The 17,673-nt window shown below is 32.8% G+C and overlaps 1 protein-coding gene across 1 annotated transcript in view; it reads right to left on the reverse strand.

Annotated features, from left to right (window-relative positions):
* RYR3 (ryanodine receptor 3) overlaps positions 1-17,673 on the reverse strand; it is a 252,124-nt gene that overhangs the window by 37,977 nt on the left and 196,474 nt on the right. Inside the window, exons 66-73 of the mRNA XM_052782467.1 lie at positions 16,455-16,775; positions 14,856-15,096; positions 14,158-14,245; positions 13,957-14,049; positions 6,030-6,200; positions 5,523-5,582; positions 4,271-4,402; positions 3,311-3,423 (exon numbers count right to left, since the gene is read on the reverse strand). Of these exons, the coding sequence (XP_052638427.1) occupies positions 3,311-3,423; positions 4,271-4,402; positions 5,523-5,582; positions 6,030-6,200; positions 13,957-14,049; positions 14,158-14,245; positions 14,856-15,096; positions 16,455-16,775 (1,219 nt within the window). The remainder of the gene's footprint in view (positions 1-3,310; positions 3,424-4,270; positions 4,403-5,522; positions 5,583-6,029; positions 6,201-13,956; positions 14,050-14,157; positions 14,246-14,855; positions 15,097-16,454; positions 16,776-17,673) is intronic.

Below are 17,673 nucleotides of genomic sequence, written 5' to 3' on the forward strand. Positions count from 1 at the left end.
TAGGCATATTAATTACTACTATTCGTTAATTTAACTTTCCACAGAAAATACAGCTCATGGCAATAAGACTACACATAATAATGGCCAAACCATTCCATCTTCACATTACGTTTGAGGGAAAATTTTCTTCTGAGGTGCACCACATGAGGTTACAAAGGTTGTTCCACACAGCCGTTTCATTTACTTTTATCCTGCACCACTAACAGAAACTATACAAATTGGCTGTATATACTATGACTTGTTTAAATACACTGTGCACATGAATTATTATTTCATAATGGAATAGCTATTGAGCCAACCTTCTAGGCTCTCCTGCTGGCACTGGTGCCATTTTATTATCAAATTTCAAAAACTGACCAATCAGAATCCCCACTGAAAATTGTACAAATTCATGTTTTATGATAACATCAAATCATGGCTGGGAAGGAATAAGTGTGCGCATAAGCAAGAGGCTCTCCACAAGTTACATTACCGTTAACTTGAGTATAAGCCTGTCATACTGAGTTTTTTCATGTACTTTTTCCAGCCAAACACGTTGAAAGGTGCTCAGGAAGAAATTGCTAATTTTGTGTCTGAAGAAAAGCATATAGGTTTTCATTGAAGAAAGGCACAAGTTAAATTCAATAAAGTAGTCAGAAAGAATGTATTCGTAAACTGTGTATGAAAAATTGCCATGTACAACTTCGCTGTATCTATGTGCATATACAGATGACAGACAATAAGACAGATTTTTTTACAAATTAATTTCCTTAAAACATCAAACATAAATACACACATCACTGAGAAAACATTTATCACAATGTACATTTGTTAAACACAGAACATGAAGAATTAGTATTTCCTAACTTAATTGATGTTTTTTTTCCTTGAAAAATAAAAATATTTTAAAATACAACTATTTCTTTTCTATCTCCAGGCACTTCTCAGAAAAGGGAATACTTGGAATATTTATGGTAGAAGTTATTTTTGTATGATTTAACAAACACCTGTACATCACTAGACATTTCAATTTGTGAAATACCTTACTGGAATTCCTAAAAGCTGATACATATAAGAATGTATTTTGAAGAAAATTAGAATAAAATATGAGATTAACATTGTATTATATTGAAACCCACCTAAATCTCCAGAAAATTTTCAAATGAGTGAGCTCATTATTCACTGAAGATATGAATCTTTTCTAGGATAAATGAAAGGGTACCACCATAATGTTTGCTTACTGCCCTTTAAATTAATTGTTTCTAGCATCAAATTTAGAACTAACACTCCCAATATAAAGCAGCAACTAAAATGAGGAAATATACAAGACTGAAACTTGCACTTGAAACTCCGGTTCAAGGGGATTTACATAGCTCCTAGAATTAATCATTGCCACTTGAAATAATCTCCCTAGGGTTCAGAGATCTTAACAACTCAATCAATTTAACTGATGGAGATAGTTATAGGTGCATAATAGTGTGATAGCCTTATTTTCCTGTCAGGATCCTATGATTTATCTAGAAAAAATATGTGTCTGTAAACTAATGAATTTTAAAACTTTGTTCTGCACCTATCAATTGAGCACTATACCTAGAAGTCCCTGCTCATTGAAGAGGGTTGGACTAGATGACCTTTAAACATCCCTTCCAACCCAAACCATTCTGTGATTTTATGATTGTAAGTCCAAAGTGTTCTTTCACTCTTGCCTGTTTTGAAATGCAGACACCACAATTAATTTGATAAAATAGTTTTATGACAGTTCAGTTTTAGAATCTACAAGACAAAATAACTGGACAGATTTGCCTCACATTCATATTTAAATTAGGAGTAAACTCCACCACAAAATCTACCATGAAGTTTGAGAAGAACCTCAATCTTTTTAACACAGAAAAGTTTTTAATGAAAATTACCGATAAGGTAAATGTTCTACTTCAATGAGTATAATTCCAAATTTTCTTGAAAATGAAAATACAGATTCATAACCCATTTTTCCCCTTGGCAAGTGTTCCATCAATCTCAAAAATAATAAATAAAAGTGGTTTTTTTTAAAAGGCAAAAATAAGATGAACCATTTTTATCACTTCGGTGCTCATATATATTCCAAACATTTTAAGAATTTATAAATCCAGAATATTGTTGTAAAAAAAAAAAAAAAAAGCTCACAAAAATGTCATACTGAAATGGGTGCTCTTCATACCACTTCCTCTTGTTTTTCCAAACACAATTCTTGAAGATGAAATGGTTGATACTAGCCAGTTTGTTCTTATGTTGTACTTAAACCTTTTCATTTCTCTGGTTCTTTAAAGATTGCCTGGTGGTAGTGTGACAACTGAGATGTTATTATAGTCTAGAACTACTACTTTTTGTAAAGGAAGGATGTGTACTTTTTACAGTATAACTGGCTTTTTATTTGTCTTGTGCAAACCTAATATTCCTCCAATATGTTAGTGACACAGCTACAGAGCTTTAGCCGACATCAAGCATATAGATTGCTTTAACCAAGGCATTTAAAAATGCAATGCAACTCTTCTGTTAAATACTTTGCAAACAATCTTTGAACAAAAATATTAAACATGAAAGGTGAAAAAGTGCAGAAGAAGGTGAGAAGCAAACTTAAAGATGTGCTGTAGGCTGTATCTGAATAAAAAGCAGATTTGTTGAGAAGGAACAGGGTAAAGGAAATGACCCCAATGCCATGTGAACTTAATATTGTGTTTAATGCAGTAGATGGATCCAGGCACAGGATGCACTTTATCTTGGACTTTGTGGTATCTACATTCAACCGGAGTAAGAAACAGAGCAACACAAGTCCAAAATATCATTCTGCACTGCTCTGCCCCAATAGCCACTTTAATGCATGTAACATTCTGATGTAGTAGCTAAAGATTGCCTCAGACAAGCTAAAGAGCATGAAGCGTTCATGCAATAGGAGAGGAATAGCCATACAAAGTTAAAAAAAGAGAAAAGAATATAAACAGGAGAATAAAGAGTAAGAAGAGCAACCAATCAGAGGCAAAAAAGGGACAGAAACGGCAACATCTTAACAATTTTCACAGATAACTTGAACTATACAGAGTAACAGCTGACAAAAATGAAGCATTTTAGTTTTGAAGCAGTGTAATTCCTATGGTCTTTTCCCCCTCTGGTTATTTGTCATGAGACGAGTATTTTGCTACTGTGAGGAATTAGCTGATAACTAACAAACTCTTTTGTCTCTGAAATAAAATTACAGAGGCCTAACAATCAACAAACTTGTAGGTATACACACAAGCAATATTTGCATTCAGAAACAAACAAAAGTTATGAAAAAATAAATCTTTAATCCACTTACCTTGGTAGGTTGTATAATGGTGCCATTCTGAAACATGCAACAACAGCCCTTTTGCGTTGTTTTGACAGGAGTTTGTGCCAAACAGCTTTCTTTGATCTCAGTGGTTGTTCAACCTATGAGAAAATATCTTCTAGTACATACAGTGGAAACTCTTCAACTTTCATTCAAAATTTTCTTTTTAGCTAGTGGTTAATGTAGTTAGCAAATTCGAAAATGTTACAAACATCATCTGAAAAGCATCTTCTTTTGGGGTTTTATTTTGGTTTTTGTTTTAAAATTATGAAGAAAAAAACACTGGGGGCCTTCTATATAGTACCTCTCGGTTTATACAGAAAAGCTTAAGATGCCAGAGTATCTCATGCATGGGACTCCTTTGTAAAATTCCAAAATGATTATTTTGTCTGTTTCTAACTATGCATATTCAATTTTTCATGTGAACTAATTTCTGTGCTATATCACTTGTGAATGAAATGGATTAACTTTATGTGGGAAGAGTACAAATGCCTTTTTGTATTTAAATTGTATCATTTCAATGAACAGACAACAGATTCAAAAGTTGTTACAGCATCCTCAGGTGCAGAAACAGGAGACAGGCTAAAACAAGTATATTAAAAATAAGTGCACATGCAAACATCTCTTCCTGAAATTACACAGTTTTCAGCTACTGAATGGTGATGATTTGGATACTATACTACTTGCGACTGTTCACAAAGTTTTGCAGAGGCAAATACATCCTCAGTTTTCCCTGAAGCTAAACTGAGGCACTTCAACAGATTGCATTAAAAACTTTGCATATATACACATCTGTATGTGTGTGTGTGTGCACATGCGTGCATGCACAAAAATGATTTTTATCTGGAAACTTTAATAATGACACTCACTGAAGTCAAAATAATCTCTACAAGGAAAAATACTCATGCTACTTTAAAACAAACACAGTATAGACATTTAACTTTTTACCTGTTCCAGATGATACAGAGCAGCTGATATCCTCTGCACACGTTCTACATTTCTCTCAGGGTCAGTAGGTTCATCACTCTTCAAAATGTCTTTGTACAGATTTAACTGCCATTTCACAGCTGGATCATCAGACTAAAAAACAACATATTTTGTATGTAAGCTGCTGAATGAAGATATTAAATTTGACTACCACCACTATTATTCTCATAGTATAATAAAGAATGTTATAGATACTCCCACTTCATCTGTCCCCTTTCAATCAAAATTAACATCTGCTAGCTGCTCAGAAAAGTGGTGTTGGATTCTGTATACTGTTGGGTAACTGAACTCAATTCTTAAGCAAGGTTCTGTATTTTTATTTCATGAGACCAAATAAAGCATCCTGGGACTTTTGTATCCCATTTAACTGCAATAAAAATAAGGAAGCACATTTAGTAATGGATTGACTTTAACTCCTTGCAGGACTTCTGTACTGACAGCAGAAAGCTGTTTTATGGAGTCTATAAAAGACAGCTGGAATTTCAGTAGGTGAAGAGTTACAGCCAAAGGTTTTGGGTTTTTTGCAAGACAGAAATAGAAAAAACACATCAGAATTACTTAGTGTGTCCAATTTAAATGTAAGCACAAATTTATAGCAAGCAGACAATCATCTCCCATGACAGATAAATGAGTTACTCCTATTATCTTCAAAGACTGTAGGCAATGATCTAAATTATTTATTATTTACACAGTGATGACAACTCCATTTTGGTATCATCTTTGATGGTGTATTCAGCATATAAATAGTAGGAACATAAATGTGCTTGTAAAACTCTTAAGTGTTAAGATGACACAAGCTTTTCTTATTTTATCATAGTAACTTTAAAATGCATATATCCTTAGAAATACTATTTAATCATCAGTGCAAGTTAAGTTCAAGAAGAAAAGCTGAAATACTATAGTTTTAATTTTATTTTCTTCTTGGATCGAGTTGATTCTAAGTAATTATAGCTTTAAACTACAAATATCTCAATTCTGTACACTTGTCCCGTTCTATAGGACTTCCTGAAACTTTAAAACACCAGCCAAAGCTACAAATAAACAATTATTGTCATGAAAAAATAATGAAGAAAAGTGTTAAGTGGCAATTTTTCTAATAGCTTTTCACCTTCTCATTTTTGTTTTTTATGTATCACAATAAACAAAACAATTGTGACTTCTGTGTTTTAAGAGTGCACATCAGCATCTTTAAGACGGATTTTTTTTATATTACCTTTTCCTGTAAATGTAAGTTGTTACGTAAATGTTCTTTGACTTCATCATCAGTGTCCCTCTGTAGAAAGGTAGAAAGACTCATCTCATAAGAACATGTACAACATAGAACAGCTTTTATTTTAATATTGAAACTTAACCTCTTTTGTTTTCAAAGTACGTAAGTTACCAGAAGGGCATGGGACAAAGGCTTTCTTTAATTTTGACCACAAAAAAAGGATTAAACTTTGAAGGGAATTAAAACTAACTAATGGTATTTCAGTATTTGGTCCAAATGAACATGCACATGTAAAAAAGTACATTGTATACAAATGGAAAATGACATGGAAATGATGGCAGCTGTCTATACACACTACTTTTTCTTGTGAAAGCACATTAGCAGCTATAACTGCTTACAGTACATTGATATATTTAATTATATTGACTGCTTAGATATCTATGCCTCAAAGTTCAGTTTATAAAGTTCTGCTTATTTTGCATTAAAAACTACTACAAAGTATACACTTACATGGCTGTATCTAGTCTTAGCCAAAGAGATGAGCTCTTGATCTCCAGGAGTACACATATTCAAACCAATAGGAAGCATCTTTTTAAGTGCAGCTACAATCAAGGATGTTTGTATGGAGTACAAATCCCCTCTACGTTTTGATTTCTTTCTCTCTTGATCTTGTCCTCCAGACTATAATGAAAAAAATAGAAAAGTAAATGACTGTAATTCTCTGATCACACACTTTTCCAACACACTTTTCCCCTAATGGTCCAAGGAAACTATATTCCTGATGTAGTACAATGAATTAAAAATGCTACATTAGAGGAAGGGTGTACAGTCTTGAGCGGGAAATGTAAAAGAATACTTTTGGTGTGCACCAGTGCAGAAATTGCAATAACTAATATTTTTAAGAGCAGTAACATACTTTTGTGTGCATTCATACATATGAATCTAACTATATTTTATGGATCTTACCTCTCAAATCAGAGACAACCCTAAAATTAAAAGCTGAGTCAGTCTCAGGGGACACTATTAGTTCTCAGTGTTAGAAATTCATGATGTTTACATTTTTGTTAGAAACTTACATAAAGATAGTTTTCCAGGGTCTGAATGAATGAATATCATCTGATTTGCCTCAAATGAAAAATACCAGTATCTAAAAGGCTTTGATTCAAAGCAATAAAACATCAATGAATTAGTGCCTCTGGGAAAAGCACTACCCTTTGGCTTTGGCTAATATAAGTAACTCTGGGATGAAAAATTAAGTCTTTTGCATCTCTGGAGATCATGAGTAATAGGAAAAGGAAAACAAAAGAGACAGAGAAGTAAACAGCACAAAAGAATAACACCTGCCCTATCTTCTTACAGCAAACACTGTGCAACAATATTTCACACACAACTTTTCCTTTATGAGACAGTGAACCAAAATCTTTAGAACAGACCCATATATTTAATGAACATATGGTAAACAACAACAACATAAAAATAGCCCAGTTCTGAATTCTGTACCTAGATTAAACTCCTACTACACTCAAGGGGAGTTTTGCCTAAGATAAGATTTCAGGACTAGGCCTCCAGGCTTGTACAACACTACAAAATAGCAAATGTTTGCATTTAACCCTCCACATCCTTTTCCCTCTGTCAATTAAGTTTTACTGACTACTGTTTTTAAAATACATTGTGTAGTTCCACATAAGGATACAGCAGAATCCATTGCAATTCATTATTTACCAATTATTACCACACTATTATCACAGTAATCACTGGAAGAAAAAAAGGCAGCCACACATGTTCTACTCAGTGGTAAATTTTGGCAAATTCTGTCTTCTAGATGGTGAATCTCTGTGTATGTAGCTGGTGTTGAGCATTTTGCAGGTCAGAGGGAACACACAATGGATGTGGCTTCCTTTCTTAAGGAACTAACAATTGCAAGAGAGTACTTTGTCTCAAAGCTTTGCTTTTGGAAGTGCCTTAGAAATAGCAGTGATGTAATGGCTATAATAATGACATCATTTGTACTCTACATTGACAGCAGACAAACAAATCCCACAATGTATCACTGTATTCCAGTGGCGTCACTATGCATCTTAAATAAGGAATAACAAAATATGTAATAGATATATTTAAAAAAAAAAAGGAAAAGGAGACATACTGGTTTACTTTTCTGCATCTTTATGCTTGAGGACATTTTACACATCCAATTTTCTTAATTTTCATTTGACATTAACAACTAGGTATCAACAAGGTAGGTGAAACTTAAAACCTGAACATTTTTAAAACATGAAAAGAAGATCCATTCTGCCTTTGCCATCCAATTCTGCTGTCTGTGAATTCACAACTCCTGCTGATAAATGTGTAAGTAGAGTCACAGACAGAAACCTAAATGACATTAAAATTATCTCTTTCAGTTCTAATGTGCACTATATGAGTGCATATATACACAATACCTTCCTTTAATATGTAAAGAGCATTAAATCGGATATATTTTGCATAAATAATTAACTGTGCTAAAAGGACCTCAACAAAAAGAATGATATAATCTGGTTACACATAATGGTTTTACTTGTCTGAGGATTTAAACACACAAATGGACATATATTCAACAAACATATACAGAAGAAGAATTACAGATTCTCCAGCAGATTCATAACTATTAAATATACAATAAAAAAGAAGGAAGAATATATTTATACTAAAAAAACCCAGCTAAAACTGGTTAAGATGATGGAATTAATATTTTTAGTATTTCCAACCCTCCTTAAACCTTCAATTCTCCAAGATTATCATGAAAGCATTCATTAAATCCTACTCTATATAACTGGGGAAGTTTGACAATAGCAAAGCGTGAAAACAGGTCTATTAGTTTAACACAACTGCTCACTTTTTAACTTACGCCTCCAATTTAATTGATTAAAAATTCACAGCATCATGTGTGCTTCTCAGCACACAGGGTGAAGGGAAAGATGAAAGGGTTTTATGCTTCATTTGGCTGTTCATTGTGCTTTGACAATGAAGAACACACCATAGGTTGAAAAGTACTCATCTGTATTAGAAATTCATATTAAAAAGAGATAACATGAATGATGCAAAGAAAGGTGAACTATGGTTCACTAGAGACAAAGAAAGCTTTGAATAAATTAAATACGTAAAAGAAACAAGGATTATTCAAAAGCTTTGTCACATCTCACATGTTTAGTAAAGATAATTTTCATTTTGGAAAAAGGTAGGATTTAAACTCTGTATCTTACTTAAACTTATTGGTTCTAATACAATCTTCTATTCATCTACAGAGAGGGTATAGGTTATAGCACATTTCTCCCGTATATTTTTCTTGCCTATCATAAGCCAAATACATGTTTCTGATGACTCTACTTAGGCATTGCTTTTACAACATCTGCTTCAATGTATTAGCAAAAAAATCAGAAAGCAGAAAGACAGCAGAGGCGGAATGTATATCTAATATAATTACAAGAGGTAACTTTACTACATTTTCACATCAAGCAACATGGGGGAGTGCCAAAGGGAATTTCAGCTGCTCTGGTCAAATACTGCCACTTTAACTCAGAGAAAATTCATAGTAGGTGGAACCTGGGCCTTCACTTTGTGACGCCACTGCTATGATCAATGGAAAGAATGCTTGGAGCCTGATCATCTCTAAATCTAAAACAAAGACACATCATGCACTTTGACCTGTACCTTTACTTGCATGGCCTGTATGAAAGAAAAATAAAGGGAAACAAACATAAGTAAAAGAGATGAAAAGATGATAATTTTACAAGTTAGTAATAAACTTACTCAGCTTTATCAGGACAATAGAAATATTATAAGTTTGTAGCTAAAACAATAGACTGTAAGTGTATAATCAAATGAGACCTTAGTGAAATAATTTTTATTCAACTTATTCCTTATTAAATGATTGAACTTCTGAATTTATCTGTTGCTATTCAGCACTACCATTTGTTGGTTCAGCACATAAGGGAGTACACCTAGTAAGTAAGCACATCAATATACTAAATTACTGCATCTTTTCCCAATATTGTTAAAAGGAGGAAGGTGTCTGGAACTCTGGATAGTCCAATAATGAAAAATAGTTACATTTTTACCAAAATAGCTCTTTCTATCCCTTTTCCCCATCAAAATATGATTGAGAAAAAAATATGTTTAGAAATGGAAATCAAGCTATCACTCTGAAGATGCAGCATTTCATTTATAGATGTATTTTCCCATTGTATAGCTTGTTACTGTTTTGAAGACAGCCTGAGAGAAAACTTGACTTAAACTCATATCTCTCAGCAGAGAATAGAGAACACTGTTACAAACTCAACTGTAACTCTCATACATATACAGGTTTTTTTCCTGTTTATTATGTTAGTACCATATGTACACTTAAATAAATGTGTATTCCATAGTCAACACTATATACTCATTGTGTGAGGCAATCTTAAGAAGATAACAACAAAACCATGTAGTTCTAGTAAAATGGCAAAAAAATTCAACTGTTACTTAAAAGAATCCTTGACCAGGCATGGGAAAATACTATAGAAAACTGTTGGTTAAAAACAAACAGAAAAAAACATAAATACAAACAAGCACCCCCTTCTGTGATAGCTCTAACAGTAACTTTGTTTTCTTATGATACTTGAATTAGCCTCAAAATGTTGAAGCCAAGCTATTATTGAAATCTCTTTTTATATCCTACTATATTGATATCACACAGTGAAGAAAACCAGCTACAAGCCAAGAAAGACTGAAAGACTAATCATCAAATTAAATGTTAAGCATCTTAGAATCTTCAATACCTTATTCAGACAAATAGCAAATTTTAATTGAAAATTTCAATTGCGTGAAATACGTAGATGCTATGCAGACATGGCTCAGCAGATATACACTGAAGGTAAGTAAAGACAAAACGTTAATTATATTTCATTCATTAGACATCACCATAAAAGTAATCCACTCATGATTTACCATAATATATCTAAAGGAAACGTATTCTGTGCAATTGAAATAGTCTCAAAGAAAAGATCTAAAATTCTTGCAGAAAATATTAACATGAAATCCTCTAGTTATTGTAAACTTGCAAATAATATGTATTACATATTACAAATGGGCACAAACCACAATGTTGTTTTGTAATACAAACTTGGATTTTATGACTGCCTCAAACTTCTATAACAGGTCTATCCAAATGCTTTTCAAAAATAGATACAAAAAAAATTAATAATGAGGGCCAGTCAAATATAAGTTCAGTAGGATATGCAAGTGTTTAGCAACTGAGTTTATATATCTAGCCAAACATTCATTTAGATTCTTAAACTTACACAGAAAAATTGCCCACATATGTATTACACATTTGTTAGGTACATGTGAATATATACATTTAGTCTTTTACAACAATTAACTGTAAAACACAATAGGACATCATTGCATCTTAATCAATGCCATTTTATCAACAAACCTATGAAGGGTTCAAAAATAACAGATTAGTGGAGTTGAATGTGTTTAAATTCTCCATTTCAACACTGCTATCACAAATCTGTTATTTCAGTGCAATCTAAGTTACCAGTCTCTCTCAGACTGAAAGTTCTCTAACTTACCATTCCCCTCCGAGCAATCTGCTGCCATTTTTTTAGAAAAGAAAAATTAAAAAACTTGCTCAGCTGTTACAACATTTATTTGAGAAAATATTAACAAAGTTAATATTATATAATCAAAATACAATGGGTACTTAATCAATTTATTGATTGTTATGATGAATCATTTGTTACCACTGCTATTAGCTACCGATAAATAATGTAATCCTAATCCTTCATCCTCTGCATATTTTTTTTCTGCATATGGCATGTAAAGATATAGAACCTTCCATAGATGATATATCGCACCTTACACACTAGTACTATCACAGTATCTTGTATATTATGGAAAATTACTAAGTCTCTGTTGTAAGACAGACAGTTGTCTAAAGCAGTCTGAGATCAGCATAGGGCCTTACTCCTTTAAGAGACCCCAAACTGTTCTGTCTTGGGCCAGCTGTTAACAGCCAATGTTCATACTCACAGTTACCTATACATTCTCATGCTTGATAAATACTGGATGTGATTGCTTCCACTAAAAATAATGTGAATAAAGAGGAGTCGGTGATAAAGAGGAAAGTGCTAATTATTCTGTTAGCATACTACTTCCTGAGCTTAATGTTAATATTAAAGCAAGAAATTATAAAAATAATGTTCCCTAATGTAGTGTCCTCTACTGATTATTCTCTGAGGATATAAATAAGTATCAAACCTTGTAAGAAACCCTGAAATTCAGTTACTTAGAGAATTTCTTGTTTATTCTAAAACTATGCAGTCTTAAAAAAAAATTATTCAGATCTAAATGTATGCTTTAATGAATGCATTGGTTTTAGAGCACTTACATTATGTATTATATATTACGAAATGTTATCAATTTCCTGCTTAGAAACCATAGAGAAACAATACAACACTTCTAAAATATGCCTCATGTATTGTATCATGGTATTTAAGTCATCATGAAACAAATGCCTATGTAAATGATCAGCTGTTCTGCAATCACTCCTGCAGTTACAGTATCATATTAATAAAAAATTCATTCATGAACAATACAGTCTTTTACTTCTTCCTATATTAACAATACCCATGCACAGTGTCCTTGAATGCTATGATTTGATATTAATATGCTTACAAAAAATTATATGCATATAAAAAAATTTATAATCTCCCTGTACTGTACACCCATATGAAGAAAAGTGCATTTACATATGCATCTACATCTCTGTTATGTATTAATATATTTATACAAGTATTTATAGTAATATATCTGTATATTTAAATAACAGGCATTTGAAAATGTAATCCTAAAACCAAACTCTCTTAAATTTGGGTCATATAGATTCTTGATGTTAAATTCCTGTGATTTTATCCAAATGGGACCAGTATGATGGATACCTATTCTTTATTTTGTAAAGATTTGTTTTGTCATTCCTGCTATGCAAGATTGACTAAAATATGACACTAAGAGTTTACATCATATTATCCTATTATCAATACTGCAGACACAATTTAGATTAAATGTGAATCACCTGATTCTAATCTATCATGGTTTAAAAAAAAGTACACCTAACTCTTGGCTCCTCAGACCAATTCTAACGTATAAATCATGAAGTATACATATTAAATGTATGTGTAGTGACTGCCATATGATAGAAGTACAGAGCTACGTGTTAGACTATTATTGCAATTGATCGTTAAGTAGCCTCGACTGTGCCCACTACTCATTTCGCTAATGAGGATAATACAAACATTTCAATTCTATCAGTTTCAATTTCAAGGAGCTGCATCTTGAAAACAATGAAACACATCAAAAATTTATTTTTCTCCAAATATTGAATTCTCATTATAGTTTGAATTGCTGTTCAGTACCAGTCATGAACTAATGACGAGCAGAAAATCTGTGATTTTTGCTTGTAAACTTTCCAGTATCAGGGTTTGGCTTAACCAAGTTTCAGAACTTAAAAAATATAATAGAAAAGAAGCAAATTTTTTTTTAAGAGAATTAAGAAATGTAATGGCACATTTTATCTGACTCTCTATTGTCTAAAGTTGGAGTTACAGTAGCTAGGTTACAGACAATCAAAATATAGTGAAATACAAAACAATAAACCCCACCACTTCTCTGGAACGCTTTCAAAACAGGATTACTCCAAACACATTACAAATATGAATAAAACAAAGGGTTCTTTGTTACATTTACCAACACTAATTTGGAATTAGACTTCAACTGGCTTTAGCTGAGTAAGGCAATCTTCCTCAGCTAATGTCAAAGCAGCATTTTTTACCTTGACAACACGCATTTTCTCTATTACACAGGTAACAAATGTACTTTACAGCTATCATGTCGGCATCTTGTCATATTGAAAATGAGCAAAAAAAAAAGAGTGTGATCATTAATAAGAAATGAGAAGAACAGTGCACGTATGGCACACTATATGTGTGAATAAAGAGGTATATGCAAAGACAGCATTCCTCCACCAAAGTTGACAGAACAATACTGATTGACGTTCACAAGAAAAAGATACGGCAACCAATGTTTCTTCACTTGCTTTTATAAAACACTCTACCTGGGTTTTTTTTCCTGAAAGATCAATAACATATTACAGCCCATATTCTCTTATATGTCTAACTTTTTCAAATCAAGACCTTTATTTTAATCTTGTGTCTTTGACTACTTAGCAGACATTTAATAAGTAACTCTAAGGTACATAGCCTATATTTGCATAATAGTTGTCATGTCTATCATCAAGAAGCAAAATCCTTTTTTTGTTTCTTCTACCAGCACAGCAGCTGCAGTCTGAGTAGATTTTCAGAGCCTTCTTACGTGCTAAACACATGCTGAAAATTTAACCGACCCACAGATTTTTATTACTTACTTTAGACATCTTGCTTTTGGTGTCTCCTGTTAAAAATGCCAAATTGTTGATTTCATTCTGAATCACAAAATTTTGTTCTTCTCTTTTGAAATTCTAAAGATGAAAAAAAAAAAATCACCAGAAGCTTAATTCATCTGCATGTGCCATGTTTATATTTAAAGATAGTATGAAATGGAAGAAAAAGTATACATCTTATCTTACATGTGATTTACACCACAGGATAAAAACTTCAGCTACCATTCGAAAGAGTTCATCGGAATCTGCATCTGGTTTCTTTAGCCAGTTGGCTCTAATTACAAAAACAAGAGAAATTTGAAATAAGACATTTAAAATATGACAACTGAATATAACAATCTCTTTTTAATAGATCAGGAAAGTGTAGGCACAGAATAATCCTTCAGTAAATAGTTGAGGAGAAAAACTTCTGGTAATTCCAAAAGCAAAACAATGTTGTCCAAAGACTTTTTATTTCCGTCTTAAAAAAACAACACAAAAGGTTAACTTCTTTGTGATATTATCTACAAAGAGAATGATTCAATTAAAGCAAAATAGTTTTTCACTCCTTCATTAACAGTTAAGGTTTTTAGCCATTTTTTAGTTTTTGAAAGGCATATTAATTTGTAATGTCATTGGGCTGTCATAGCATATATAACGAGTCTGGTCAGGATATGTGTTCTCAATGATAACAATGCAGTTACAATACAACCAAATAAGCCAAATGCGTGTGAGAAAAAGGTGTGAATTCAAGGTACATCATTCTGTAAGTTAAGAATCTTAAAATACTCAGGATCTGATTCTCAGCATAACATTAAATGCATTGTGTTCTTTCCGATTATCTGATCACGGACTCCAGTACATTACCTAATAAATATGAGTTTAAATTATTAGTTCTTGTTTACCTGTTGTTGTCTACATAACGTATCAGCATTGGATAGAAGGCGTAAAGGTCTCTACAAAGAACAGCAAACTCATCGAGAATGAGTAGCTCAGCTTCTTGGGTGTCAGTTTTACTATCTGCTCTCAGTTGCTCCTCTTCCATCACAATCTTTATAGCTTTCTTCTTCAATTTCTCCAGTGTTGGAATAAAGTGAGTTTTGAGCAGATCAGGCCTGGCTTTGCTGATGATGGGTTGAGCATAAACTATACATGAAAATATAGATAATGCTATGATTAATGCACAATTGATGTTTTTCGTCATATTAATATGAACTCTGCAGTTCTAGAAAACATAAAGGTCATAGTACTTCACATATTTCTGAAGCATTATAAAATTATTAATAAAACTATGAAAATAGATTTGTAACAACTGTGTGCATCGAGAGATTAAAAACTAGTTACCGGGAATCCAGATTATAAGTATTTCAGTCTTACGTCAATTAAACTACCATGGTTTTGGCAAGTCACATGTCTCTAACTTAGAACCTAAACAAAGTAGAGATTGAGAAACAAAGTCCTCACAAAAGTACTGTTGGGGGGTTTTTTTTGTGTATGTTTTTTCTGTATACAATGTCAGCACATAGTCAGAAGACAATATTCTGGAAGAATTCCTTCACCTCTTTTGCCTCGGGCAAGCTAAAAGGCAGAGAATGCATGACTAAGACCATAGATCTATTTTGTACAAGCATTAGTAATAAAATGCAGACCACAAGTCAAAAATCCTTGCAAGAACCACACTAGTACATTATCTCCTTAAGTAGATAAGCAGCCACTACAAAATTGCAAGCAGTGTTCTCTACAATTAAGCAGCAAAGTTCTTACTAAATTTTAATGGAATCTTTATTATTATTAAAGACCTTCCAGTATTTAAAATAATACTGAAAACCCAGTACCAATGGGGCATTAAAATTTAGCAGGAAATTATTACCTTTACATGGGTTTTCTTGAACCATCTTATTGCATATTATACTCTTACACTGTTTAAGATGAATGATAAAATTTGGATACAGTAAATTTCTTCAGGTAGCTAGCTACTAAATGTTACAGGACATTTTGAGAAATCTTTCTGCTCATTTAATAGCTGGCACAGTTACTCAGGCAAAGCAACTAATTCTGAACTTGGGTTACTCCTAGGATTATTTCATCATATACACTTTCTTTCCCTTTTGTCCTGATATTTCATGAACAGTATTCACAGGACTTACACCCTCTACTCTAATATTCAGTTCTTAGGTGTCTTCAAAACTCAATGGAACTCACAACTCCAAATTAAATGCTAAGGCATTTATGCATTACAGTGCATAGAGAAGGTAAGATTTTTCACAATCCATTATGTTGTATAGAAAGCTCTCTGCTTACAGTCATGCTACAATGCATGCATAAAAATAATAAAAAATTTTTTTAAAAAAGCTTTCTCTTATTGTTATTTATCTACTCTTTATCTTTCTTTCCTACTGTTTTTAATTACAATTTATTATGATATCACTGGGTAATGTGGTAGAGCATAGCAAAGTAATTAAATATTATTAGGTACAATTACCCTTTAAAAATATTTACAGTACCTGCAATTCTTTTCATCCAAGATGCTTCATCTATTCCCAGGTTGTTGTTAATGATTTTCAGAATGTTTCCAAGAATGATGCTCAGATGCTCAGATGTTATCATTGTACAGCAAGGCCCAGCACTTTGAGGAAGACTCTCAGACCCTCTTTCCCACCAGTAGGACAAATAGTTGCACAGCATGGGTAAGATAACCTCAATTACATGAGGCATTTCAGTATACCTTGCTCCAGACTCTGCTAAATCATTAATTTCCTTTATTAGTCCATCCAACTGAGGGATCTCTGGACACATCTCTTCTACTGTATCAGGCATACCTAAAACTGCAAGCAAGGGTAGAAAAGCAAAAGATTAATTAACAAAATAAAAGAGAACATCTACGTTCATTTATGTTTAAACTCTAAATACAAATAACATTGTCACTCAGTTTTTTTTCTGTCACCATCTTGGGCATACATAACTATAGTAAGAATTTGGGGTTTACATGGGTCTCTCATCTCATAAATTATGTCTTTCTGATGATGTGCATATAGCACTGATGTAGACAATAGCTGCCATAAAGCTATGGCTTTACCATAAGGTGTCCTGCAATTATCTGGTGAGCAGACCAGCTATGTAGAAGTGCAGAAATGAGAGCTTATGTCAACACTGGATAAACTCTGGCCACTGTTTCCACAATCATTCACAACTTTCACATCAATTTGCAAAAGATCAAATCCACCTCAGGGAAAAGGAAACAAACAGCTCAAAATTATGGGTAAGATTAAAATTAAATTGTATCTAGTTCACAAACTCTGCACATCTATCTCCCAACAAAAATGCCAAGAAAGAAATCCAGTTGTCAGATGCTTGCATTAGAAACTGAAGGGTGCTTATTCAGCAATTAACAACTATCATAATCTAATGCCAGTCACTCTAGCAAAATTCTTCTTCCACCAGTGCTGCTTCTGTAAAGTAGAGCTGACAGAAAGGAAGGTCTAGCACGAGCTTTTCCATAACTTCTTTTATATTGAAAAACTTAGGAAGCATATGGAATCAATCTGCCTACTTTGTTTTGTTTTGTTTTGTTTAAAAGAACAATGATTTTGGTAGGTAATGACTCTTACATGGATCAATGAGGAAAATACTGAAATACTTTAAGATATGAGAGTCCATCATGAGTAAGTCAGGAGAGAAGCAAGCAAAGAAAATCTATGTAGAAGGACTCATGCTCCTTTGATT

Source organism: Harpia harpyja, chromosome 3 (genome assembly GCF_026419915.1).
Source record: "Harpia harpyja isolate bHarHar1 chromosome 3, bHarHar1 primary haplotype, whole genome shotgun sequence".
Lineage (NCBI taxonomy): Eukaryota > Metazoa > Chordata > Aves > Accipitriformes > Accipitridae > Harpia > Harpia harpyja.